The following is a 26,851-nucleotide window of genomic DNA, read 5'->3' as shown; positions in this document are numbered from 1 at the left end:
TGTGGAGAGGAGCGATCCGTGACAATCCAAATGACAACTCGAGATGATCAAAACATTTGTACTCATTACCTGCTTTCTTTGATTTGTTATAAAAAGAGAAGGAGAAGTTGTCGGTTTATCACTTACCTCTCCCCGTAGCTCTTGCACTATTTCCACTTCAATCAGAGTGTCGCGAGGAAGTTCCAAGTTAAAATTTTCCAGCTTATGCCATCTTATTGAGCTGCGGAAGTTTGGTTTGCCATCCCACTTGTAGACATTACTGCGCTAAAACCAAACACAACCATGATGGCAGAGCAGTTTTAAATTGAGTGTCGTAAAACCAAAACGATAGTAATCACTCTAGCCAATCACAAAGGACACAAACAATCCAACGATCCAATCACGACTTAAATACATGTAGCGGAACGCGTACGCAAAGCGCGGGAAAAAATGTGTGAGAAAGTCACGATCGGTTCTGATTGGATGAAAAAGTGGCGCGAGCCAATCACGTAGCGTAGTAATGTGTCTCTGTTTCAAAACGAGTCTTCGTGCAAAACTTTTTGAATGAAAGTGAGTTTGATTTGCAAGAAAATGAACATGTAGGCGGAACACACTTCCATATGAATGGTTTCGAATGCAGACTCGTTATGACACAGAGGCGAAAGGCAACTCGGAAGTGGTCTATTACTATTTGGAAATGAGGAAAACAAGAAATTATAATTAAACAGTGCCTCGCCTGTGGGAGGGTGACCGCAATAGACCATGTGATGCACTAAGTGCGTGACGAACTATTTCGTGACGTACGTGTGTGACATAAACGGTTACACTTACCCCAAGACCCATGATAAAAAATCTTTCTCCTCCAGATACAAAGCACTTGTAATTGTACAGACATTTAAGGTTCTGAATGTTCTTGGATGTCACCATCGTAGCTTCGGCATCAAAACAATGATCGTCATCAATACCCTTGAAGAAAGAAACAGCCATGATTATAAAGGCAAGGAGATGAAATTCTCATCAAATGGGATTGAAATTTGATTTTGGTTTTGGTAATGAAGATGATGAGGTGCAATGCAAAAAAACAAAATTTACGCTCTCACGTTTCTCACGTCGCTTTTGTGAACATTTAACTGAAATTGTCCTCCAAACATGATAGTAAAAGATTTCTACTTAACAAAAAACTGTTCATTTGTGCAATGAATTAAAAAGCAATTCACCAAGATTAATTCGTGAGCACTCCATCTGAGCGGTCCGTTTAGCAAAATTCGGACCGCTAAGAGAACCAATCAGAAGTCTCCTTTTCATCGCGGACCAGTTCAGCCATATAATAATTTAATTTAATAACTTACCTTCCAAAGTTCATCAAACTTGACATCAGGATCTGCTGCTCTATGAGCTGCACGTGCCTGCTCTGGAATCTAACATTAATCAGAATTTACAATAATTTATTATAAAAATTATTAAATGTCTTCAGGTCATGTGTTTGTGAGAGCTACATGTACGTTGAACAGAATAGTCAATTTCTCTCGGCTAGAAATCTTGACCTTACCAACCTCAAACAGCTTAGAGAGATAATACATTGTATCTTCCTGGAGGAGGTGGTAACATTACGTAAAGTTCAGTTACGAAAAGTGCCTGCCTATTAAAAAAATTTCTAGAGCTTCTTCGATGAAAAAGGAGATGATATCCTCACCTTCCACTTTTCTAGACATTTCTTCTTGACCTCTCCCTGATCGTAATGTCCCATTAACGTTCTAACAAAACAAAATTGGAAAATAACAGCAATAATTATAATAAAATATAAGTAGTATTCCCAAAGACCTGAGTTACTTGTTTTCCATTACTACACTACACAAATCGTGACCTTTTCACTAGCATGGACTTTGACACTATACATACATGTATCTAACTGTAAAACCTCGGTTGCTGCTGAAAAAAATTGATTTTACCAATAGACAAAGGTTAAAAGTCAGCTAGTGAAATCATTTATTTACGGTATATATATATTAAAGTGAGAGTGTCGAACGCACTCTCATAATCTCTGATTACTGCTAGTAAACTATAAGTAGTATTCCCAAAGACCTGAGTTACTAGTTTTGCATTACCACACTACACGATTGGCTTAAAAGACTCACGCTACTTTTTCATCCAATCAGAAAGTAAAACCAAAACCAATCATAACTTGTTCACATGCGTTTTCCCGCGCTTCGCGTCCGCGACAAGTATTTACTTCGAGTGTTGATTGGTTCGTTGGATTGTCTATGTCCTTTGTGATTGGCTAGAGTGATTACTTTCACTTGGCTTTGGTTTTATGACACTCACTTGAAAACTGCTCTACCATCAAGCACTGTATTTAAATTACCAGCCATTATAACAACTAAAACGATAACTATGTTAACAAAATGGCACAGCAATGAATGAGATTTACTAAGAGGCAATTAGTCAAGATAACACAGTATAAAACTTACGTGTCTTGGACATAAGCTCTTAATTTCTTCAGTGAGTTGGCTTGTATCCTTCCTATTCTGAAACAAGTAGGATTGCACAAGTTTGACTGAAAGTTCTAAATGCTTTTTATACAGAGTCATGACTAGTGGTTAAAGCTTGTACACCAGGTACCCAAGTAAAGATAGTACATGTATGTATTCATTAATCAAAGGATAGTAATATTTAAATAACTATACTCTGTAAGTTGTTGACTCAGAGAAATTTTTTACAGAGCAGAATATATATATTTTTTTACGTTTTCTGTTTACTAAATAGATTAAATTTATCATAAACAAATCATTGTCCATCCAATAGATATTAATACTGAATTTACATACTTGTCATTTGACTCAGCCATATATGAGGAGAATTCTTCATCTTCCATCAAAATATGCAATGGGACAATCTAGGAAATAAATGATATAATTATTATTATAATATTACCTTATTTTGGCTTTTTTTTAACTTAAAAAATCTACATGTGAAGATAGGCAACTAAGGTAATCTGCATTTCCAACCTTGTGGTCCAACACGCCTGCACTTATCTCTGCCTTCTTTAACATGAAACGACTAGGAGTTAATTTACCCCACCCTGGATGGGATGTTAGTCCCTCGCAGGGTTACCACCAGCATTTATCTGAACAGTACTAGTTTTTGACCTGACAGAGAGAGGCACTGTAAGAGTAAAGTCTTCTGTCAATAATAGAAGATCCACCTTGTACCATAGGCCAGCAATGCGTCCAAAGAGCTAACAGATACATAACTCTCTTAGCACATGAGACACCATTCAAACGCTAGCTTAATATTACACCACATTAAGGGCACCTGTCCAAATGGACACTTCTAATAGACAGCATAATTAATAACATGGACATCTTTTACACAAATACAAGTTTAATTAAACTGTTAGTACCACTGACCTCATTTACATCCTCTATACCCTCAACCTTTAATCTATTGATTCTAACATTCACATTAAACATGTGCTCATGAACAGCTTGACTGTTGCCACGAAGACCTTTGCACACTATGTACCTGAATTAAGAAAAGACACTGATAATAACTACTTATTAACCAAGAGTGAGGTCTTTATGGGAAAACCTCAGACCGGGATCTTGCCATATTGATCGAGCGATAGCGAGGCTAATACAGCAAGGTGGAGGTTTGCGATTTTCCTGTAAAGACCGAACGTTTGAGGTTGATAAGTTGTTTATTATGACTTTTTGCTTTGTTTTTGTAAGCCCGTAATTGGCCTGTGGGCATTACTGGAGAATAATGTCCTACTATACAATTAGCCAATCAGAGCGTGCGTTATATTAGCTACAAGAACAAGCCATATGATAAGTTCAGTTAAAATACTTATCATTTGAGCTACAATGATCAAAATAAGACTGACTACAAGCCTTAAACTAAAAAGAAAAAAATCCACCACAGGCTACTCCCAAACATTTTCAACAGGTTGCTGCACTGACAATTTGCCACTACCCATTTACATGTGTGTTTGCATCTATGTTTGTTTGTTTTGTGCCCCTGACCTAAACATGTAAAATATTGGCTGCCTGGCATTTTTAACTCTTAATAGGTTATTTCAGGTATGGGCTAGCACCCCTATATATATATTTTTTTGTTTCTAACTGAAATTCTGGGGTAAAATAAAGTTGTTGTTGTTGTTGCTGTTGAGTGGAGCTGAGAAGCACTGTAAGATTAATTATTTTCTTGACCAAAGAGCACTAACATTGAAAATGTTGGCTGTCAGCGCATGAATTCTGACAACTCAATCAGACCTGAGATTAATGCACTAACTATTATTTACCAGTAGATTGCCACACCTCTAAGTCTTACGATTCATATTTCTGAACACTATTAGTTAATATATTTCAGTTACTGCTAGTTCTGAGCATTTTATGGTGCACACATTGCACAAAGACAATACATTTATATTGTAGTCAATGATATTTTTAAGTCTACTTGTTTTGTATTGGAATATTTGCTTTACCTCTCAGAATTAGCCGGTCTGCTGGTCACAGGTTTGAAGACATACAACTCATCAAAGACACGGTACATCAGGTATACCAGACCAATACTAAATGGCGTGAAGAGATCAAACACTTTGCATACAAAGTGGCCACCTGAAGGACAAAATACCGACTTATATATTTTCTATTTACCAAAATAGAAAAAAGCAGCTATGTACAGCTGTAAACTAAAGGTAACTAAACAGGTATAATTTATATATACATGTATTGTTTCAAACATCAAATACCTTGTCTTAGAATGGAGAGTGCACAAAGAAACTGACACAGATATAACTGTTTGCTAAGAATTTCTTGGATGTTCTCCTGTCCTGCAACTGAGAATCCCTGTAATCAAAAATGAAAAAAGGAGTTGCCTCCTGATCATGCAAAACTGCTTGTAATGCATGCAAACATTTGTGTACTTTCTAACACTCCAAATTATTGTAATATCAACTTCCAACTACAGTTTAACAACTGCATCAAGCAGTATGGAAAATGGGTGCCCAGGATGTTAAGGGGCCTCCTACCCAGCCACGAGTCCCAACATACGGTCATCCAGGCACCCATTGCACTGAAATAACAGTAGAAAAGGGATGAAGAGGCAGGGGCAGAACAAGAAAAAGCAGGAGCCCCACCCAAAAACCACAGGACTATGCCACACTAAAACATGCCACTATGATGGGCCATAATGCACCTGTGCTAACATCCAGGAACTGCTGATAAACTGATGTCAGTGCCAGCTTCTCTTTATTGTTAATTTAGTTAAAATGCATTTAACTGTAAATGATACTAAGTAAACATTATTTTACAATACATCACTAAGATGAGTACCTAACAGTTTTGGCCAAACACATGACGTTAAGACCTGCTACTTTTACTTACGCCATCTGCCATCACAAAATGAACTCCTTTATTATCAGTTGCCTCCATCACAAATCTTCTAAACTCCACCAAGTTCTCCTCATTGAAGATATCTCCATCATCATGAACACCTAGACAGTACAAAATATGCTTGTCAGTCATCATCATCAGTTCTGCTTCTCTGTGTGGAGAGTGGGGCCAGATGACTCTTAGTACTGTTCCATAAATTACATACCCTACCTCTGCCACAAAAAGGTTTTGCTTTAAAGTCCTTGGACCTCTGGAAATTACTGAATAGCTTATTAGCTTCATGTGTGTGAACTTTCCTCAAAAACCAAAGTTTGGCTTTTGAAATTAGCCCCTCCCCTCAGACCTTCCTTGGGGTAAAAGAAGTAAAGTCTGCATCAGGCTAGAGGCCCACAGAGCCAGAGCTTATCCTCGTCTCTGTAGCTTGAAGAAACCAGGAGTATTTTTACTTCTCCCTGCATGGGAAACTACATGTAGTTCATCACAGGCTTACCCCAATCAGCCTTAATTTTGAAGGCACCCATTTAAGGTCATTCCCCAGTATTGCATTGCGCGTCCTTACGGCGCATAATTTCACACATGATTAGCGAGTGCGCATTAAAAAATGGCGGCTTTTTGTTTACAGCTGGACCTTGCCATAGAGGTAAATCATCATTTTCTCGCAAATGAGTTGGGGACCTATCATTTTGTTCTGTTGTTTTGAATTAGTAATAAATTTCTCTGTGTAAAATAAATATGGACCAATTCTCAGTGTAGAACAAAAAGCAATCGTCGGAAACGTGAATTTAGCAAGCAATCGTGACTACAATCATGGTGCTATTATGAGGATTTATATGGTTATAAACAAGGTGCTGTTGCTCCTAAATAAACATGGGGACCCCTCATTTTTATCTCAGAATTTAAGTTCCTATAATATAAACAATCAATAGGAAAAGTTTCACAAAAATCTCAGTGCAGGTTCTATTTCAGTGGAATGACCTTAAACACTTGGGTGAAGAGAGGCAAAAAGAGGATAAAGTGCCTTGCACAAGAACACAACACAGTGACCCTGTCCAGGGCTTGAACCTAGACTGCTCAATCCAAAGTCTAGAACAATAACAGTTACTGTTGAGCCACTGTGCCGCAACCTCTTCCTTCTGTCAGGTGGGTAACATAATGGATCATGTTACCCAACTCTACAAGTATTACATGTAGAACTACTTAGTGATAATAATATAATAACTTTATTTACATGTCAACAAGATTTAGCATTGCTGCTAATTGGGGACACCTAAAACAAGTTACATTATCAGGACTATGTAAAAGCCCAAACAATGTGTAAAATAAGACCAGAGTATGATTCACATCTAGCTTCAAAGACGTAACTACTAACAGCAGATGCTCTCCTAGTGGGTATATTTTCAAGTGGACAGGAATTATTTTCATGGAGAAAGTAATGATCAAACACAAAATTTGTTTTTAATTAAAAATGACTGGTCTTCAGGCAAGAACTAAGTTATTGCTGTAGCATTTGCACAGACCTTTTTTCATTAACTCTTACCGTAATGTGGTTCAAATGTTTCTGGTGTCCCTGCTAAGAACTCTTCAAGCTTAAAGTCGTTGTCACCTTTAAAAAAGGAATTAAAAATTCAACGATTTGAATTTTTTTTAGTTCTGATTTGTAACACATAATGTATGGACAATGCACAAAGTCATGTACCTTTCAAGGTGAAGCCAAATCCTTTGGCTTGCCAACCTTTACGCCACAGCACATATTCTGAAAACCCACCAGGTCCTGCACACACATCAGCAAAGTACAACAGCTCATTGGGTCCAACCACTTCTCTCTAGAACCAATTGATAACAGAAAAAAGTGCTATTATATTTGTAGTGCCTGTTTGTAAAAGGGAAAATCTACTGTCTTTTTGCAGATCAACTGTAGATCATGAGACAGAGCTCTGCTCAGGAAAGGAACAAAATAATTTTCCTCACAGGCAAATAGCTTAGCAGGCAAGTAAGTTTTATTCTCACTTGCCCAATAGGCAAGGACCCAGACAATCGGCGCCCGTCTGCCAACTTTCCATTTAAAATAGTAAACTAGGACTTGTCCAGGGCAATCAAAATTTGAGAGCTGCTTGTCCAAAGTGTGGGCTGGAATTCAAGTTTTTATCAAGCCCTGTTATTGCACTTTATTTACAGTTAATTATAGAACCAAAGAGGTGGAAGATTTATAGCCTGAGATCTTGAGGTGCCAGTGAGGAAGGAAATGTTGACTTTGGAGAAGTGTGAACAACAGCAAAATCAATTTTATGCAAATATCCCCCGCAAAGTTGTTTATTTTCAAGAGCATGTGGAGCAAGTGCATATCATTTTAGACAAAATTTACTTACCCCTCTGTCATTTTTGGGGCTGGTGAACATGAAGTCAAAAGCAGAATCCATGTTGGCCATTTTCATAGCTGCCCTGTGGATGAATACATTTCATAAATAAGTTTAATTAAATTAGAAAAAAGGATAACAACTCGGTCAACAGAATCAATGTAGTTTTTTTAACCTGTTTTGAAAGATGGCTCCTCTGATAAACTCATATGGATTGGCTCGAGTCCTTGCTTTCAGAAACTCATCACCAACAAGAGCATCAAATACAGTCTGATGACAAAAAAGGGATAAAAAATAATATTGGTAACTTACAATGCTTTGATTTCAACAATTGCACTGTTAGTACCAATATTAACCAGCTTGATTTCTACCCATCAACAGTCAGTGGTTTCCACAGCCACATTAATCAAACAGTAGGTACATGTACAAGTCTTGTATAAGACCCACCTGGATGACAATGGGCTAGTATCCTATCCAGGGGGAGTAGTCACTCTTCTATTCAATTTGCACTTTACAAACCATCAAGTTGCAATATAACTCCACTGGTTTCTTCATTCCTGATCTTTATCTTAAAGTTCTCTGTTTCATCAAGAATACAGTTATTAATTACAATTATAGTTGGTTAAGCCTTACCTTGCTCTTGAGAATCTCCAGCAGAACATCCTCACTGCAGAATTGAATTTCATTATCAATTGTTGTTTTTTTCTGTAAGTTAAAAACACACAAATCTTAATTAATTCATTTGTGAATGATGCATTAAGTTAATAAATAAAATTATTAAGTAAACATATTTTAATTTGATGTTCATTTGAAGTAACATTATCTTACAAGATCAGTGCCTCTATGAATAGAAGGTATTTTCCATATTGACCTCATGATAATGGTGGAACATTTGAGTTTTCATCCTGACTGTGATATTACTCATCCATACATTTCACTCTTATTGATACCTCTATACAACTACAGTATTTCTCAGAAATAGTTATTTAATTCTGCCTCTTAAGATATCATAATAGAGAGGTGCACAAGAACTTTCAGTGCTGTGCTTGCATGTACAAAACTGTGCCACCAAACCTTGCTAACTGTGATCCAGTCCTCCATCTCCTCTCTTGTTGGTGGGGGTCTGGTACAAGATGGAATGCAAGCTTTAGGCTCCTCTATCACCACCTGGGAAAAAAAATCACAAGACTCCCTACAATAAAATTCTATTAAAAGCAGATGGAGAAAGGGGTCAAAACCATAATTACATTATATCTGGATGTTATACTTTCTATTCATGATGAACAAAATAGTACATTCTCATTGTTATTCACAGAAAGTCGAGAAAACTCACCTATACATCTCATTAATGTTTATTTCAATCGCCTTATCTAGAGTAAAAATGAAGAAAATAGAATACAATGGAATAACTGATGTACCTCTTCTTCCTCTTCCCATGTAAAATCTTTGTCATCAAAACCTTCAACTCTAAAGCCCAGACCACGCCTTCCTCGTTGTTGTGATGCCTCAATAATATCAGCTCTTCCTTGACCATATCTCCCAAGACCTCTTCCAGGTTCAAAGCCCATGTTTTCCTTGGGAAGACAAAGAAAAAAATTACAGATGAGCAGGAATAAAAACGAATCAGTATACAAGAGTGACACAAGTGATGGAGATGGATAATTCATGTTCCCAGGGACAGATTCATGAGAGGGAGGTGGATTGGGTGGCTAGCCTCCCCTCAGCTCCCCTCCCCCTTTTGGAGAAGCAAAACATAAAAAAATTTGAAAAAGGTTGTGAATATTATGGTAGAAATAAAGGCAAACTCTCTGAACAGGTACCTCATTGTAGTTTATACTTTGTGGCATTGCTGGTATTTCTAGTAAACCAGTTTTCAATTCAGTTCCAATTCTCAACCAACAACAATTAGGGACCATTGACTCTGCAAGCCCGGGGTACCAGCCAACCTCCTTGATAAATCCTAGATCCGCCCCCGTGTTCCACACAGGACGCTAAGCCAACACCCACAGGTGATGGTGACTTCTACCTGGGCACCAAGTGGGAAAAGTAAATGAGAACAGCCAAGGGAAACATGGAGGAGAACAGTGGAAAGAGAATGCACTGAGATGGGATTAAAAGGAACTTAAAGAGAACAGCACTTTACATATCCACCCCATTTCCTTATGATGGGCACCAATCAGAAGAAATTAACAACTGCAAGCAATGCTTGGGTACATGGACTATACCATTTGTCTTTGAGCAAAGTCACTGTAGCTTGATTCCGGCTGAGAGGCATTTTCTTGTACGGCAGGCTTTTCATCTTTAAGGCTATGTTCTTTTTTGAAGTGATCTAGAAGTTTTGATTGCCCCTGAGTTGACTTTCCAAGAACTGTTCCTTCCTTGTAACCCATTCTTTCCTGAAAACAATAATGAAAAATCCAGATGACTCAGGGATTAAACATGGCCTAAGAAGAACTGGTTGGAAACAGAACTTAATGGTAATAAAGTATGAGAAATATATATGTATAATTATTCGTAATTATTACAGTTGTGTAGTATGGATCAAAGAGCCAGGTGAATGCATATGAACTGCATAAGAAATGAGGAAAAGACAGGTGAGACCAAATAAACGATCTGACACCAGTATCAGGGTCAGCCATAGGGGAGGGAGGGTGAGATAGTGGTATAAAAATATACCTGAAAAGAAAAACCCACTGTACGTAAAATTTCTCCTTAAATTCATGTGAAATACCAACATTTGGAAAAACAATGTATACTTTGTACCATAAAAGGCCCAATTTTGGCATCAAAATACTGTATACTTGTGTATACCGACCCTGCAGTATAATATTAATGTAAGAAAATGTGAGGTGTAACACAATGGTCAATATAAATAAAAAGAAATATTTACTGGATTTAATTAATTATTTGATGACAAAGATTATGCTTGTGCTAATCCAGACACAATATGTAACACTTACCATTTGTTTCTTGACAACATCACTGTAAACTGGTTTTTGATCAAAGTGAAGGAAGCTTGCATAAGAAGGAGAGGAGAGTTCTTCCTCAGACTCACTGCTTGAAAGATCTGGAATACAAAACACGATTAATAATTTTAATGCTAAATATGACTTGTGTGGTTCCAGAAAGTTATCTATATCCACCCTATGGAAGCATTGGAAGGTCAGTGGAAACTCTGCAGGGTTGGAGGTCTCAAAAACCAAAATGTAGACTATCAGAGAAAAGTATGATGCTAAATCAAAACTGGGCAGCAGGAGAGAGCTGTGATCATTCAAACCAAAAAGAATTCAGTGAGGGTATGGATATTCTGTGAAACAACACAAAACACTGACAAGTAAAAACCCTTACAAATGAATATAAATTATGGTAGTTCTATTCTTCATCTAATAATTATAACTTTGCAGACTGTAAGTCTTTGTTTTTCCAAAGGAACCAATTGCAGCATAGTTTGAGACCAAGATGTTTTTGAAATTTTGCAGCTTCTCACTTGCTGTATCTCCATAAAGCTGCATTTACCTCATTACTATGGTTTTCGTTTTTAGGAGAAGTCTACCATTAAATATTTTTCTCTTTTAGTGGAGGAAAAAAACGTTGAGCACAACAAGAGCTATGTTGGGGAGATTTCCTCTTGTTAGAGCTAATCTTTTAAACATTCAAAACAATGAACGATAATAATCAACCGCCACGCTTCTGTTAATATAAAACTCACTTCTTTCCTTTTTGAAAATCTTGATCCCATCAGCTGGTGTCGGATCCTCAAGTTTACGTTTAGACATCGTCCACTCTGACTTTGGTCATTCAACACTCCGTGATTATACTTGCAGGACAAGATAAAACTACGTAAGCTTAATTTTTGTCAATTACAGGACAGGAAGCCGGAAGTAGTTTCCACACTTTCAGCTGGGTTAAACTAACGTTTTTAGTGAAAAGAAGCTTATTTGATACAAAAGAAAGTTGCAGGGCATCATCTGCAAAAATAGCACCTTTTTCTCTGTATTTCTGATTAAACGGTTCACGCAAACTAATGGAAAACTTTTCGACATTTTCGGAATCGATCAAGAACCGCCATTTTGATGACAAAGTGCTCGCCGTAGACTGGAGAGAAGAATATTCATTCACTTCTTCGTATATGATACAGTAATTGATACCGTTAAGGACCTAAGGGCATCATGGGTTACATTGCTTGACAAAAAGAAAAACGGTTTGTAAACAGTTGCAAACTTGTTGCAAACCAACATACTTTCTGTTTTTGCAAGCATCTCTGAAGATGGAAGTCGAACTTTCTTTAGATCTAGTTAACTCCTGCAATTTTGCGAGAAAGCGACAGGCAGCCATGGAAAGTTATACAGAAATACAATCGAAGGTAAATTATTTGAGCTTTTATGCTACACAATAACACGTGTTGATTATAATTTTGTTTCGGAAAAAAGGGTTCGCTAGACGCCGTGAGTTGTTTTGCTGCTTCAGTACACTACAAAGATACTGCGGTTTTTGATACATACATCGTATTTTCGGATCAGTGGTAGGTGTGTTCGTGATCGCTCGATCGTCGAAGCCGGAAATACTGTACATTTTGAATTTTTGTACTTCAAATTTGTTCCAATTAACTTTCAGAAACGACCTTGTCTAGAAGATTCCTCTTGGCACACAGAAAATACATCTAATCTGGAGACAGAGAACAGATTATTGAGTTGTACACAGCCTACGATCTTAGAAAATCGAGTACATGATTATAACCAGCCGTTGTCAGATCGTAATGCCGCCGAACATAACGGCCACTTGGACATCAATTGTAACATTGTGTATCGGGCAAACAATTGTCAAGAAATGGACATTTCATATGATTCAGCAATGACAAGAAGTCAAGCAGGAGTACACCGACAGAGCCTTTTAGTAAGTGAATATTTTTTTGGATGCATTTGACCAACACTTTTAATTCCTAATGGGGAGGTCTGGTGGTCTTATGGTAAGTAGTGTTGTGGACAGGCTAGTCTGCTGGCAGCCTTTTTTGGGGGTCCAAGCTCTGGCCAGGGTATTTGCATTGTGTTGTTGGCCTTCACTTCACACCCACAATGCACGCCCATCTCCACCCAGGCACACAAATGGATGGCGGAGAATTTAATGCTTGGTATCTATGCAATGGACTTGCACCCCATTAAGTGGGGGGAGTAGAAAATACTCATAGTCACTTCATGCCATGAAAACTGTCCAGTTTTCGGAGATAACCACCACCCTGATGGGCCACAAGGCTTGGATGCAGACTTTGCCTTGCCTTATACTTACTAGCAATATTGATAACAACATCAAAAGAATTAGTACTTTCATTGAGATTTATAACAAGAAAGGTATTAAAGGTATGATAATCTTTGCAGACTCCCACACTGCTAGCAGAACATCATTTATCTTCACCCTCCTGCTCTCGCTGTTTGAGAGGTGAACCGGTAAGTTTGGTCAGAACCCAGAACTTTATTCTGGGTATATTGAGGTAAAATGTAATCCCAGGAGTCTATTGATCATTGAATCTCTCTACAGCATTGTCTACAGTGTAAAAGGGCCTGGTGTATTTCACTATTTTTTGTCATAGATTTTCCACTTAGATGCCAGAGCTCCTCAATATTCAATTATGCAATCTCAGCAATACAAATAACACTACCTATCATACTGTTGCAAGGTCCTGCACATGCATTGCATCCCTATAATGCTAAGGAAATAGGCCAATTTTCTAACTTGGCTCGGAGGCTTGAGGGAATAACACAAAAGAAATTGCCCTGAAGATAAGGAACGGATCATTTGTTTCCTTTGTTTTATTCCCCTGAGCCTTGGAGATAGAATTTTAATACATTGAAATTGGCCTGTTATTGTGCTCATAACAGACAGTAGAGATTTAAGAAATTTGAGCAAATTGTACATCTAAAATAATGTAAAATAACGTCTTGAGGCAACCCTGTTCAGGGACTTCCATGGCAATCTCTTGAAGAGACCCTGTGCAAGTAAAATTCTAACATGCATAGTGCACGAAAGTAGTAGCGTGAAGGCCAATAAAATGACAACAAATGACATGACTTCCAAAAGGGATGTGAGAAACTCCCAAAATTGTGACATTACAAGGTTTGAAATTCACACAGTTGATCCCCTTACAGGGTTTCCTTGTAAAAATCTATGATAGCAATCAGTGACAGAAAATGTAAGTCATTAGATAGTTGTAAACAAACAGGCATGAAAAGTACAGCCAAAGAGAAGAAATTTCAATACTGGAGTTAATATTTGAGGACATGTATCTCTTTGCAAGGAATCATTGTATTTAGTTTTAGAACTATAAAATTTTGGTTGATTGCTATTACTTTTGCAGATTGTAAAAAAAAAAAAAAAAAAAAAAAAAAAAAAAAGAATCATAGAGTGGTTTTCATTTGAGTGTCGAAAAGTAATTGGTTTCGCATCAACTGCACTACACGATTGGCATAAAAAATCCATGCCTCTTTTTCATCCAATCAGAAGTAAAACCAATTGACTCACTCACACTCATTTTCCCATGCTTCGCGTCAGCTGCATGTAATTACTTTGAGCTTGATTGGTTCACTGTATTGTCTGTGTCCTTTGTGATTGGCTAGAGTGATTACGTTGGTTTTGGTTTTTCGACACTCAATTCAAAACCGCTCTAATGTACAAAACCCATCACAAAAGCATTTTGTGCATTGTAATCACTGTTTTCCTATTGTGACATTTCTTACTTTATCATTAAAAACTGTTCTTCTTTATCCACAGGGACATATCAACCATCTAACAAGTTGATGCAGGACATCTTTCCACTTGTATTTGTCATACACATAACGTGCTCCTCATTTTCGTACTGGAAAAACTTTCTGTTTATATCATGTAAATAGACTTCCTTTCAAGCATTTGAACGTTAATTTATAAGTCATCCTGTTTTTTTCTTTTTAAAAAAATATCACTTTTGGTATTTTACAGATATCTTATTGACTTCTGTCTTTTTGGTGTGTTATAGAAGATGTAAATAGATCTGTGGACCCGTCCACATTACGCCGGAAAAATTTGAAAACGCAGCTTTATTTCTACGGTTAGGCCTATCGTCCACACTAATCCGTCACCAAAACGGAGCTTTTCAAAAAACGCTCTTCAAACAGGAGAAATTTGAGAACGCCGGCTTTGCGTTCCAGTGTGGACGGAAAACACTTTGAAAACGGAGTTTTACGAAAACGATGCTGTCACGATAATAATGTGATTTCCCTGACCTAGGTTTCCTCCAAAATGACCGGTGATTGTTGCGTTTTCACAGTTTCTCCCGCGTAGTGTGGACGGATAACATTTGGTGCGTTTTCAGAGTGAAACCTCTGTTTGCAAATTTATCTGACGTAGTGTGGATGGGATCTGTGTGAACGAGTTTACGCATGGCGTGTACCAGTTCCAATTGGCAGTATCTTCCACTTAACACGACTCTTAGGAAGGCCATGTAAATAGGATACGAGTTTGTGTTTGAATAAATATTGACTTGACTGACTTGACTTGACAACAGTTAGAATTAATATTATTTATCAGTACGTACCTTCCAGCAGGAACTTTTTGCGTTCACAATTTTGGAAATTCAATGATAGACACGTGGACGACGCTGTCACATGGTACAAAATGAGCAATCAGCTGTTCCCAGTTGTTCAAAATGTGGATAACGCTATCCACCTATAAAAAACTCACTGTCAATAATCACTGTGATTATGCCCCATTGTTTAAATGTTTAATCATGTAAAATGCTCGACATCCAGCAGTTTCATCCGTGAAATGGTTTATGCGTGAAACACGAATGATTTGGGTGAATGAGCGCGTGATTGCACGAAACATCAGTGCCAGTGGCTCCCATAACTGATGTGTGCGTTTCATGTTGAAGAGTTCCAAAGGAAAAGCATAGTAATAAAGCAATGATTACTTACCAATACGAAAGCAAATATGCGTTTAACCAGTATGGCTTCCATGACTGCATCGTTGATTTCCTCGTGGTAGCGCGTATTAAAATGACTCATTTAGGGTCCTCTGTGTGTGAACATTTCGATTTCTCGATCCAAGTTGCAAATTTTAGGTTCCGTCTACAATACGCCGGAGGAATACACTCTTAAAACGCATCAAATGTTTTCAGCCGGAGGAAGTTGAAAACGCAACAATAACCGGTTCTTTTTAGATTTGTGGTTGAGGAAAACTCAGACGGGGGAACATCATGAGTACCGCAACGTTATGGCTTCCGAAAAGCTTCGCTTTTAAAATGTTTTCCGTCCACACTAGAGCGCAAAGCCGGCGTTTTCAAATTCCTCCGGTTTGAAGAGCGTTTTCGAAAAGCTCTGTTTTCGTGACGGATTAGTGTGGATGGTAGGTCTAACCGCAGAAATAAAACTGCGTTTTCAAATTTCTCCAGCGTAGTGTGAACAGGGCTTTAGAAGTTCAGAAACTGTGATTTGCGCATGCTCAGAGTTAAGTCTGATAAATCGGTTGATAAATCTGATTGGCTGAGAGTACGAAACGAATCCTCTGCGCATGCTCCGAAAATCGGACCCAGCCAGAAATCGCGATTTATGATGCTGACCAAAAGGAACGCGGCCTGTTGGGACGAGAATGCATAGAGATTTATTTTGATTTGTACTTGGGGGAGAAGGGTAGTATTTACTTCCGTTCGCGGCCTGCAACTTCCGTCCACGCTCTACAACTTCCGTTCACGGTCTACAACTTCCGTCCACGCTCTACAACTTCCGTTCGCGGCCTGCAACTTCCGTCCACGCTCTACAACTTCCGTTCACGGTCTACAATTTCTGCCTTCTCCATTCCGTTTCACTCGTGAATGAGTTAAAAAGGAAAACGACAGTATCAACTAAAGCAGTGTCCACACTACGCCGGAGAAAACGCAGCTTTATTTCTACGGTTAGACCTACCGTCCACACTAATCCGTCACGAAAACGGAGCTTTTCAAAAACGCTCTTCAAACTGGTTTATGTGTGGTCGAAAAACATTTAGACAACGCACCTTCGGTTCGACAACTATGTAGCCACGATATTAATGCGACTTCCCTGACCGAGGTTTCCTCCAACACAAATCTAAACTGACCGGTGATTGTTCTGTTTTTAGATTATAGGTGCAGTGTGGACGAGGCCTAAATATTCATCAAATGGCTCAGTTGTTATCGCTCCTTATTTGTGGTTGGTCACAAGAGCAATCAACCGAATCAAAACAGACTAAAATTAAACCCTGGATAAATTAGATCTTTTGAACACAAAAAATTGTCAATCCGCGATTTTAACGTCGAGAGAAAATTTAATACCACACAGAGGTAGGCTCACGATATCTTGACCAGAATCCGTTACGTCTAACCATTGTATACCAGGTGTAATCAATCAATAAGCCCATAATCGAAAACAATCGATAACAATCAATCGTTGACCAATGGCAATTGATGAAAATCGATGAAGAAAAAGAGTTGCGAGTTCGACTGTTATCTATTATTATGGGAAAAAATGTTTGTCCTTGTACAAGTTACGCTGATAAAATGTTTCACAAAATTTGTCTGTAATGGGTTTTTTTTGAGTCATTTTATCTTCATGGCCTGCGTATCTTTTACAATCATCAGCAAAATAACAAGAACAGAAATAACTAACCGAAACAATTGGGCTTTACACCTTCCTTTGCTAGTTTACTTTGAATCTTTAAATCGAGTCGTGTTGTTTCAGGCTTCAAGTATTGTTTTACATAATAACAACACCATCTTTGAGTAGTCCGGAAAAATTGACATATTGTTCAAAGGTTAATGTTGGTTTTTTTTAATCGATAACAATCGATATTCCTGAAGACAGGAATAATCGACTGCTAACGATTTTTGTCAATCGATGGCAATCGATTAAAAAAATTTCTGTGAGTTTAGCCTGCAGAACAGGTGGATTAGCGGACTATCGCGCCAGAACCCGCTAATCCGTCTGTACTGCAGGCTACTGTGAGTTCGATTGTTATCAATTGATATATCAATCGATAGCAATCGGTGATCGAAATCTATTAAATCGATTGATTTTCGATATTCGAAGGATGGATAACGCTATCCACAGGACAAATCGCTACCAGTGGATGAGTGCTAACAAAACAAACCGCGCTATACACTGGATAGTGATTTATCCGGTGGATAGCGTTATCCACCTTTCCAACAACCCGTAATCTCACTGTCGCAAATCTGCTTTATCATTGTCAGACGAGACGAATCTACGCAATAGGCACTAGCTTGTACCTTCGAGGGAGTTCTTATCTGATTGTAAGAATAATTCACAAAACAAATCACCCATGCGTTCTAATAATTAGCGTGTGGAGCCTGATGGAAACAGTTGATAAAACTTTTCAAAGCTTGCGCAATACCGCTTCTAAGACAATCATATATTGCGCCTCGTTCTAGACAATGTTCCTGTGTTTTGCAGTATTTTGTTTTTGTTCAAGACCTGGAGTTTTTCCGACCCCGTGCGGAAGTCGATTTATGCGTTATATTTCCCATTTCCCCCTTCTCTAATCCACATTGAGCATTGCGTCTGACCATGAAGTCGTTTCTCTTTAACTGGTAAGTCGCCGAACTTTTTCATAATCATGATTCGAATTGCACCAATGTCACGCCAGTTTAGCAGCATACTAAAAATCTTTTGACTCAAATAACTGCGATTATCACAGTTCTGACCGCTCGTTTCCAGCCAAATACTACAAGAAGAGATATCGATAAATGTTCCCTTTACTTTTCCTGTGGTACATGATAGACGAGGATACGATACGTGACAATTATATCGATAGTTTTGCCACTTTGTGATTCTAAACTGCAGTGGAACTTTGAACGTTAAAACCTTTATTGACCAAGCAGCTATGGTTTACACACAATATAACAAATAGAACGTGGCAGTGAATAAACCGAGAACGTTCAGCAGGCGAAAGCCACCTTCTCACGTAAGGTAATTACAACCAGATGGAGGAAAAAGATAGGAAAGAACAAAGCTACCAATACAGGGAGGGAGGGAGGGGAAGCGGAGAACGGCCTAGCTTGAATACTAGCTTACAACTGGGACAGGGTCAGAAAACAATGTGATTTTACTAACTGGGTATTGAAGGAGTTGGGAGGGGTATAGCACGCTGAAATTACATGAGAGCAAGGTGGAAAATCACTGGGAGCTTTGTCGTGTGATTTCCTATATTGTAAAACGATTGCCTTGCATTGGACATTGTCCTAAGGCTATTGCACAATGGCTAATAGGGAGAAGATAACAGAACTGGTGACAACCTTAGATGACAGCTATGATGTAGACTACAGAGCTCATTAACCACAGTTTAAATGCTTAAACTTCTAACCTACTGAACTGATAAGAAATTATCAAAGTTAAGAAAACATAGGATACCATAACAGTGACGGTGTTGTGAACATATGATCTTAAGTAGTATAGATATTCTAGAATTCTGTTCCTCCGATTCTCCTAACTTTTAGCTTTGTTTGAAACGCTATAAACAATCTGACACAATGTCTAATCAAATTTCCAAACGCGCCTCAAGGTTCTGTCAAAATACTTCGCTGTGTGTCGTAATTTGAACTTTCTTCTTGGTACTTGGAATAGTATTGAAAAGTTGGCTCTGGCGACTGATGTACCATAAACTGCTAAATGCCGTTCTTTTATGTGGTTTGTCTTTATATCAACAATTTTAAGGACTTTGCTGACTAAAAAGGGTTGAATTCGCTGCCTGGTGTTAGTCCTGATAGTTTCTAATGTTCTCATGTCTGATTTGCCTGACACTGTGTTTACAGTGTTTGGGGAAATTAGATTTACCTATTACACTTACAATGTTGCTTGTTTACCTTCGTAGTCCCGGAAATGGCGTCTCAACTGAGGCTCACACCACCCTAGAGAGGATTAGCCCGGTAGATACCCCGAGGGTGGAGGGCGGCGTGGAGCAGATCCAGGCTAAGACGCCAACAGATGACGTTGATTGGGAAGCTATCAAGGACATTCTTTCGGAGATCGCTGATTTTAGGTAAACAGTTATTGCAATATCATTGTATTGATAGATTTTACATCGGTCACTCTTACACGACTTCTGTTGTTTATTTTTCACAACGCCAGCGTCCCACAGCCAGCCCAACTCAGTCGCTTCAGTACTCCTCATAGTTTCAAGAGTGGAGGCCTGGACAGTAGTTACAGGAGTTCTGTGTTGTCGGAGAGATCTGGTACCTTTGAAAATACGACACGGAGAAAGAAATCTCATTCTCAATCGGACAAAGGATACGGGTCTACAAATAGCGTATTGTCTGACTTGTCGGACGACAGTAAGTAGTATCTTCTATCCGTGCAGGCTTCCTTAGTCTCGGGCAATCCACGCATGTCCGAGGACATGCTGCTGACACGCGCGAGAACGCTTTTGAACACGCATGTATACCCTAATGCCCTCTTATTTTACCATGCATTTACATTGTAAGGGTAAATAACTAGAGTCACCCCTGAATTAATATTTGATTTTTATTTGATTTCTTTTTTTTTTAGTCGTTTCTTATCCAGACAGTCCAAAGATTCCAGGACTGAAATTCGACCGGGACACGTCTTCATTTTGGTATAAACCCACCATTACAAGAAATGAGGGTATGCCTTCCTCTTCACTTGCTGTCTTTCGCGTTACTTGCTCACAAACTGAGTGGCTTGAGTTCAACAAAAGTTTCCTGTATTTTAACAATCTATTCATGCATTCAGGCAGAGTATGTGGTTGAGGAAGTTTTTTTTTTTCTTTCGTTTCTGCTTGCAGCTAACGATATTCTCAAAAACTCGGAACCAGGCTCTTTCATCATCCGGGATAGTCAGTTCTTCCCAGGAGCCTTTGGTTTGGCTCTCAAGGTAGCGGTGCCTCCTGCGCATGTGCTTCAGGGACTACAAGACAATCTAAGTAAGTTGAACATTTCTTGAAACTACTTCCTCTCTTCTTGGATATGTGTATTTCCCTGTGAGTGTTCACCCTAATTGTGTGCCTCACTGGCTCCTCTCTTGTGGACCTCCATTGGTCACTTAATTGTCACTTTCCTTTGGCTCTATAAATGTGTAGCTAAATTGATTCCTTATTCGTATAGCTCAATTGACCCCTCAAGTTTGTACCTCTAACGGTTCTTTTAGTAGGTTACTTCCTGTTGGCTCCTTATTCGTGTAGCTCAATTTGCCCCTTAATTTTGTCCCTCTACTGGCTCTCTCAGTAGATTTCTTCCTCTTGGCTTCTTATTCATGTAGCTTAATTAGCCCCTCAATTTTGTACCTCTACTGGTTCACTTAGTTGGTTACTTCCTGTTTTAATGGTGATACCGGAAAGTAAAAAGCAACCAAAGTCTGAAGACAACCACGGTTAAATTCAGCGTCTTGTTTTCTTTTGCAGCTAAAGTTGATCTTATCAATGAACTTGTGCGGCATTTCCTGATCGAGACGACTAAGAATGGCGTCCGACTGAAAGGATACAACGATGAACCTGTGTTTGGTAAGTTCTGGTCGAACACAGCTCACTCGTTTGATGGAATTTTTGCGGCAAACTGTTCGCTTTTAACGTACAAACGAGCATACGAAGGACGAAGTATCTTGCGGGCAAGGAAACCGGAAAAATGATAACGCTGGAAAGGACTTCTACAATACTCACGGAAAGTTAAAACAACTGGTCTAAGGTCGCTTTTTGTTTGTTCTTGTGTGATGTACTTTTAACTGGGATTTCACGGTTGAAAACCTGATTAAGATCAAACTTCTTCGCCGAGATCGTTTACAACTTTCAATGATATAAATGTAATTCTCTTTGTTTGTTTGTTTGTTTGTTTGTTTGTTTGTTTGTTTGTTTAGGGAGTTTGGCTGCTTTCGTTTATCAACATACCATCACGCCTTTGGCGTTACCAATCAGACTGACCATGCCTTCTCAAGGTATGTTGATTTTCGCGATCAAATATCAAATTCGCATAAGCCACGCGCTCGACTTTGCATTGATTTGTTAAAGAGGAATTTAATTGTTGATCAAATAATCTTCGGGCTCGTTTCAATCTTGTTTAACATGAATTATCCCTACAGTGTTGTATCTAAAGATCGTTGTCTACATTACAAAATCTTCTAAAACAGCTTGACTTATGGAATGGGGTGAATAGGTTTTCGGATCGACGGATTTGGCCTTAAAAAGCGCGTGGATTATGGAGTTTTGCGGTAAACCGAGCGGATTCGCGGATTTTGAAAACACAGTGGATCGTGGATTAGCTGTAAATTATGGCGCGGATTCCGGATTGTGCCTGTCTTGATGTTCGGATCTTGGGTCCTAAGCGAAATTTGGATCATGGATCTTTCTTCAGTCTTGGTCGGTATGTTAACCCTTTGAATACCAAACTTTCGCCAAAAAAGACGTCGGAATGTCGTCAATATCTAAACCTGACCATTGTACGGAAAGGCCTAGCCTAGTACTACTATCCGCTTATCAAGAATATCTGATGATATATGAATTGATGACGTCACAAGTGGTAAAAAGAGCACGACCATTAATTACGCATATCTGCGTAATTGGGGCTCAAAGGGTTAATGGGTTCACCCAAACTTTTTTTTTCCGAACAAAACTTATTTAAACTCAGGTGTGAGACTGTTATTAGACTTGTACTATGTTATAGCCGTGAAGTATGCTGCTTTCTTTACTATTTTTGCGAAATTAACAATGGCATTCACATTTACCACTTTACTTTTGAACTTTTATACTTCTGTTTCCGGATTGTGGTTTCGGATTTGAACAAAAATATTGGCGGATCGAGGGATTAGGCAGGAAAAAGGCACGGATTGGCGGATTTGTGTGGCCCTATTCACCCCCTCCTTATGATGTATGAAACACTGTCAGAATACTGTTCTTTTTACCTTATCTCCCTCCCCTCCCACCCTTTCTATGCTATCCTCCCTTTCCTACTTAGGCCCAGTCTCCAGCCGTAGTTGTTTCAGTGAACCCACGTTAGAGAGGATCACAGGCGCACTGAATCACCCACAGCTGGAGACTGAGTATATTTCTTACTCTTCTTTTTATATATGTTAGTTTTTTTTTTGGTGTCATTATGTTAATGATTTAGGCGCTATTTCAAGATAATATCCCCAATTTGACAATCTTCTGGACTGTTCTTACTTGGCTACAAATGCCGACCTGGGAATTTCTTTTTTCTTTTTTTCACACCTCCTGTCAGAGGACAAGGATCAGTCTACCAATAAAGAAGACAGCCAATCCTGGCCTGAGGGCGCAGGTAATACCAACTATTTTTTTATTCGTTTGTCTCGGGGAACATCCTGAGGAATCTGTTCTGCAACCACTGCGTTATATCATCCCCGGCAACATTCCGATCTCTTACCGAACATTTCCCAAGAAGTCGCCGAAAAGTGCGAACATACTCCGATAAGCTACGAGGATTTCCGAGTGCTTCCGAAGATAACCAAAGAATAACGAAAACTCACAATAACGACTGTTTGTTTGAAATAAGACTTACTGGTGTCTTTTTTTCTGTCTTTTAGTTGGTTCACTCATGTATCTCGGCCGCTGTGAGGTTGAAATGCTTACTGGACCAAGCGCGATACAGCGAACTGTGGAACAACTATCAACTGAAGAGGCTGCCAAGAAATTCACTACTGTCAGCTTCAAGGTCACACCACAAGGAATGACTCTGACTGATAACGAACGAAAGTAAGTACTCGCTAGAATTTATCACCATTGCATAACATGAAGGGGTGTAAAGTCCAGCTCCACGTCCCCGTCATGCACCCTGGGCAACGTTCTAAAGTAGGGGATCGCCAATCAGGGTGAAGTACGGTGGAGAACCTTTATTCCTCAGGGCCGCTACGGTAACTGTGAAGACCTGACTGGAACTCTGAAACGGGGCAGCAAATGGAGCTCTGGTGCAGCTGCGAAGGCTAACCCCCTACGTGGTGGATTCATCGGGTTATTGAAACCGAAACTATGGGAAACTTTGCCGGGTCTCTATTACAAGTAGAGATCGAGCAGGGATCATTAAAACCGAATTATGACCATAAGATGAGGACAAGAATGAAACGGCCAACAAGAATATCACTTGGATAAAGGCAGAGAGAACTGCAAAATATAGAGTCAGGTGGAGGTCCATCAGTAGTTGACGTCCTATGCTCCCCATCAGGACCAAAGATGGCCTAATGCATAATGTATAACATGAAGACGTATAGTCACATTTCATTTCGTTTACCTCTGAAATGACAAAAATTAATAACGTTACCTGTATTTTCCTTTGCAGAGTATTCTTCAGACAACATTTCCACATGAAGTCGATACTCTATTGTGGGATAGATCCCAGTGATAAAAGGTATGACTAAGACCAGAGAATTGTATTCATTGCCCGATTCGTCACGTAAACGTTTATCAATCTGTCACGCAGACTAGATCAATCTGTGACGCAAAAAAAAAAAACAAAACAATCTCCAAAGCAATAAAACAAAAGTAACAAATAGGGTGACAAACATAACCTCGTTCCTAGGGCCTTTTCCCTGGCTTGGGGGCAGGGCGGGGTGGGAAAACGCCCTGGGATCGGCTGCTCACATGATCTCAGATTACCCAAATATCCTGGGTGTACTAAGTTATCGTGTGTTAAACGAAACTGTCAAGATGGCGGTCTCTTCGAGCGAACCAGATTTTTTGTCAGTGCTTCGTCGAGTCGGATGTTCTTTAAACAACGGTAATATTCCATCTTTAAATTTAAAACCTCTTCAAATGAAGTGTTTCGAATATATGCTGAAGGTTCAGTGTAGTTTTGAAGAGACGACCTTTACTCGACGAGTCCATTTATTCAACTAACGGATAAAATGCTACACACCCATGTCATGAAACTGATTTGCATTACTCACACACATTCCACGCCCATTCCACACGCATGCATTCACACGCTTGTTCCACAGTCAGGATGTTTTTGAAGTCCTACCTACTGGATTTGACAAGTCAATGCTCCTCAACACCCCGCCCCCAAGCCAGGAAAAGGCCTGGGAACGAGGTTGTGACAAACAGCGTTTTTGTCCGCACCGGCGAAAACGTGAATGACTGGTCTCTGTAGGATTATTGAGACGAGTATGATTCGCTTTAGTTTCTTTAGTATCGATGGATTTTGGTGAGAGTACTGATAAAAACAACTTAAAAACCTTCTCTAGATATTTGTGAAGTATTTAAGACAATTATAGCCAACTGTAAAATCTCTACAGTTCAATCCATCCGAGTTAACTCCTCTGTTGTCTGTTTAATTTATTACAGATGGGATCTGAAGACGTCGACATACAGTGGCAAGTCAAAGTAAGTCACGCGTACAAACATTAAAAATAGCAGGAACCCAGCAAAAGGAATATACTGATAGAAGGGTGGTTGATAGCTAAGGTTAACCAGTCAGTGGGGGTATCTTCAAGGGAAGGGGGGTGAGTTATAGTGGAACTTTGTCCCCGAAGGGGGAAGGGGAGAGGCTGAGTATAAAGGACTATCTACCTGAGTCTAAAAATGTGTATGGCGAATTGGAGGAATCGGTCTGAGTAACAGAGCTTACAGGAGGACGGAGGGGTGGGTGGGTGGGGGTAACAGGAGTGGGGGGAATCTTGGATTTTGCGCGTTTCTGTGTTGTGTTTGATAATTCTGTTGTTGTTGTTCGTCAGGTCATTTGGTCTTGTACTACGACAAACTGGCGGAGTACACAACGAGTGCCACTTATTCGGAGAAATCTCTAAGGACTGGCCATCAAACATTCTAGTTATCATACTCAACAGATCCATGACTTCATCCACGTAACGTAACGTAACGTAACGTAACGCATCGTAACGCAATATAGTTCAGTACACAAGCAAGCCAACAACGTTCCTAAAAACGTACAGAAGAGTTACAAAATCTTCAAACCTAGCATAAACAATGTCCTTTGTACAGGGACAAATATTGTAAAAAATTGGCTTTCTTTGTGCCTTACAGGCTGTGTTAGGGTCGCAAGGTATTGTGATAAAATGTACAGCTGCCATCTTTTTTCCTACGGTGGTTGGTTTCACATCAACTGCACTACACGACTGGCATAAAAAATCCATGCCTCTTTTTCATCCAATCAGAAGTAAAACCAAAACCAATTGTGACTCACTCACACTCATTTTCCCATGCTTTGAGTCAGTTACATGTAATTACTTCGAGCTTTGATTGGTTCGTTGGATTGTCTGTGTCCTTTGTGATTGGCTAGAGTGATTACGTTGGTTTTGGTTTTTCGACACTCGATTCAAAACCGCTCTAATGTACAAAACCCATCACAAAAGCATTTTGTGCATTGTAGTCACTGTTTTCCTATTGTGACATTTCTTACTTTATCATTAAAAACTGTTCTTCTTTGTCTACAGGGACATATCAGCCATCTAACAAGTTGATGCAGGACATCTTTCCACTTGTATTTGTCATACACATAACGTGCTCCTCATTTTCGTACTGGAAAAACTTTCTGTTTATATCATGTACATAGACTTCCTTTCAAGCATTTGAACGTCAATTTATAAGTCATCCAGTTTTTTTCTTTTTTAAAAAATAACACTTGTGGTATTTTACATGATATTTTATTGACTTATGTCTTTTTGGTGTGTCATAGAAGATGTAAATAGATTTGAAAACGCAGCTTTATTTCTACGGTTAGACCTACCGTCCACACTAATCCGTTACCGAAACGGAACTTTTCAAAAAACGCTCTTCAAACAGGAGAAATTTGAGAACGCTGGCTTTGCGTTCCAGTGAGGACGGAAAACATTTTGAAAACGGAGTTTTACGAAAACGATGCCGTCACGATAATAATGTGATTTCCCTGACCTAGGTTTCCTCCAAAATGGCCGGTGATTGTTGCATTTTCACAGTTTCTCCCGCGTAGTGTGGACGGAAAACATTTGGTGCGTTTTCAGAGTGAAACCTCCGTTTTCAAATTTATCTGGCGTAGTGTGGATGGGATCTGTGTGAACGAGTTTACGCATGGCGTGTACCAGTTCCAGTGGGCAGTATCTTCCACTTAACACGACTGTTAGGAAGACCATGTAATTATGATACGATTTCGTGTTTGAATAAATGTTGACTTGACTGACTTGA

General features: G+C 39.1%; 3 protein-coding genes across 11 annotated transcripts in view; 2 read left to right on the top strand and 1 right to left on the bottom strand.

Moving 5' to 3' along the window:
* The window catches only part of LOC145470802 (cap-specific mRNA (nucleoside-2'-O-)-methyltransferase 1-like), a 22,229-nt gene extending 5,933 nt beyond the window's left edge, over positions 1-16,296 (bottom strand). Inside the window, exons 1-22 of one of the 3 annotated variants that reach the window (XM_081454650.1) lie at positions 15,667-16,296; positions 15,288-15,418; positions 11,436-11,543; positions 10,687-10,793; positions 9,952-10,122; positions 9,145-9,300; positions 8,801-8,893; positions 8,360-8,431; positions 7,902-7,996; positions 7,739-7,811; positions 7,069-7,195; positions 6,910-6,975; positions 5,364-5,473; positions 4,730-4,826; positions 4,463-4,595; positions 3,387-3,501; positions 2,805-2,872; positions 2,448-2,504; positions 1,673-1,733; positions 1,329-1,397; positions 811-945; positions 127-264 (exon numbers count right to left, since the gene is read on the bottom strand). In XM_081454650.1, coding sequence (XP_081310776.1) covers positions 127-264; positions 811-945; positions 1,329-1,397; positions 1,673-1,733; positions 2,448-2,504; positions 2,805-2,872; positions 3,387-3,501; positions 4,463-4,595; positions 4,730-4,826; positions 5,364-5,473; positions 6,910-6,975; positions 7,069-7,195; positions 7,739-7,811; positions 7,902-7,996; positions 8,360-8,431; positions 8,801-8,893; positions 9,145-9,300; positions 9,952-10,122; positions 10,687-10,793; positions 11,436-11,502 — 2,010 coding nt within the window. In that variant the 5' untranslated portion in view covers positions 11,503-11,543; positions 15,288-15,418; positions 15,667-16,296. Of the gene's footprint in view, positions 1-126; positions 265-810; positions 946-1,328; positions 1,398-1,672; positions 1,734-2,447; positions 2,505-2,804; positions 2,873-3,386; positions 3,502-4,462; positions 4,596-4,729; positions 4,827-5,363; positions 5,474-6,909; positions 6,976-7,068; positions 7,196-7,738; positions 7,812-7,901; positions 7,997-8,359; positions 8,432-8,800; positions 8,894-9,144; positions 9,301-9,951; positions 10,123-10,686; positions 10,794-11,435; positions 11,803-15,287; positions 15,419-15,666 lie in introns of those variants that run through there. The other 2 variants (XM_081454649.1, XM_081454648.1) reach the window with 2 other exon arrangements.
* LOC145470830 (uncharacterized) lies at positions 11,795-26,851 on the top strand. Of its 7 annotated transcripts, none has more exons than XM_081454703.1 (4): positions 11,795-12,089; positions 12,341-12,619; positions 13,099-13,167; positions 26,125-26,851. In XM_081454703.1, the coding sequence occupies exons 1-4, from the start codon at positions 11,994-11,996 to the stop codon at positions 26,149-26,151; spliced, it is 471 nt and encodes a 156-aa protein (XP_081310829.1). In that variant the 5' UTR covers positions 11,795-11,993; the 3' UTR covers positions 26,152-26,851. The 7 variants fall into 7 exon arrangements, with proteins under 7 accessions (XP_081310829.1, XP_081310827.1, XP_081310828.1 ...); XM_081454701.1 differs by having other exon boundaries at positions 13,096-13,167; XM_081454702.1 differs by lacking the exon at positions 26,125-26,851 and adding an exon at positions 14,489-15,239.
* Positions 19,399-25,588, top strand: LOC145470835 (tensin-3-like). Its single transcript, XM_081454708.1, has 11 exons — positions 19,399-19,759; positions 19,849-20,051; positions 20,266-20,361; positions 20,522-20,659; positions 21,137-21,235; positions 21,586-21,663; positions 22,944-23,000; positions 23,266-23,434; positions 24,015-24,083; positions 25,019-25,057; positions 25,408-25,588. The coding sequence occupies exons 1-11, from the start codon at positions 19,494-19,496 to the stop codon at positions 25,538-25,540; spliced, it is 1,347 nt and encodes a 448-aa protein (XP_081310834.1). The 5' UTR covers positions 19,399-19,493; the 3' UTR covers positions 25,541-25,588.

This window comes from Orbicella franksi, chromosome 15 (assembly GCF_964199315.1).
Source record: "Orbicella franksi chromosome 15, jaOrbFran1.1, whole genome shotgun sequence".
NCBI lineage: Eukaryota > Metazoa > Cnidaria > Anthozoa > Scleractinia > Merulinidae > Orbicella > Orbicella franksi.
The sequence above is the reverse complement of the archived record's forward strand: the minus strand, read 5'-3'. Positions and strand labels throughout refer to the sequence as shown.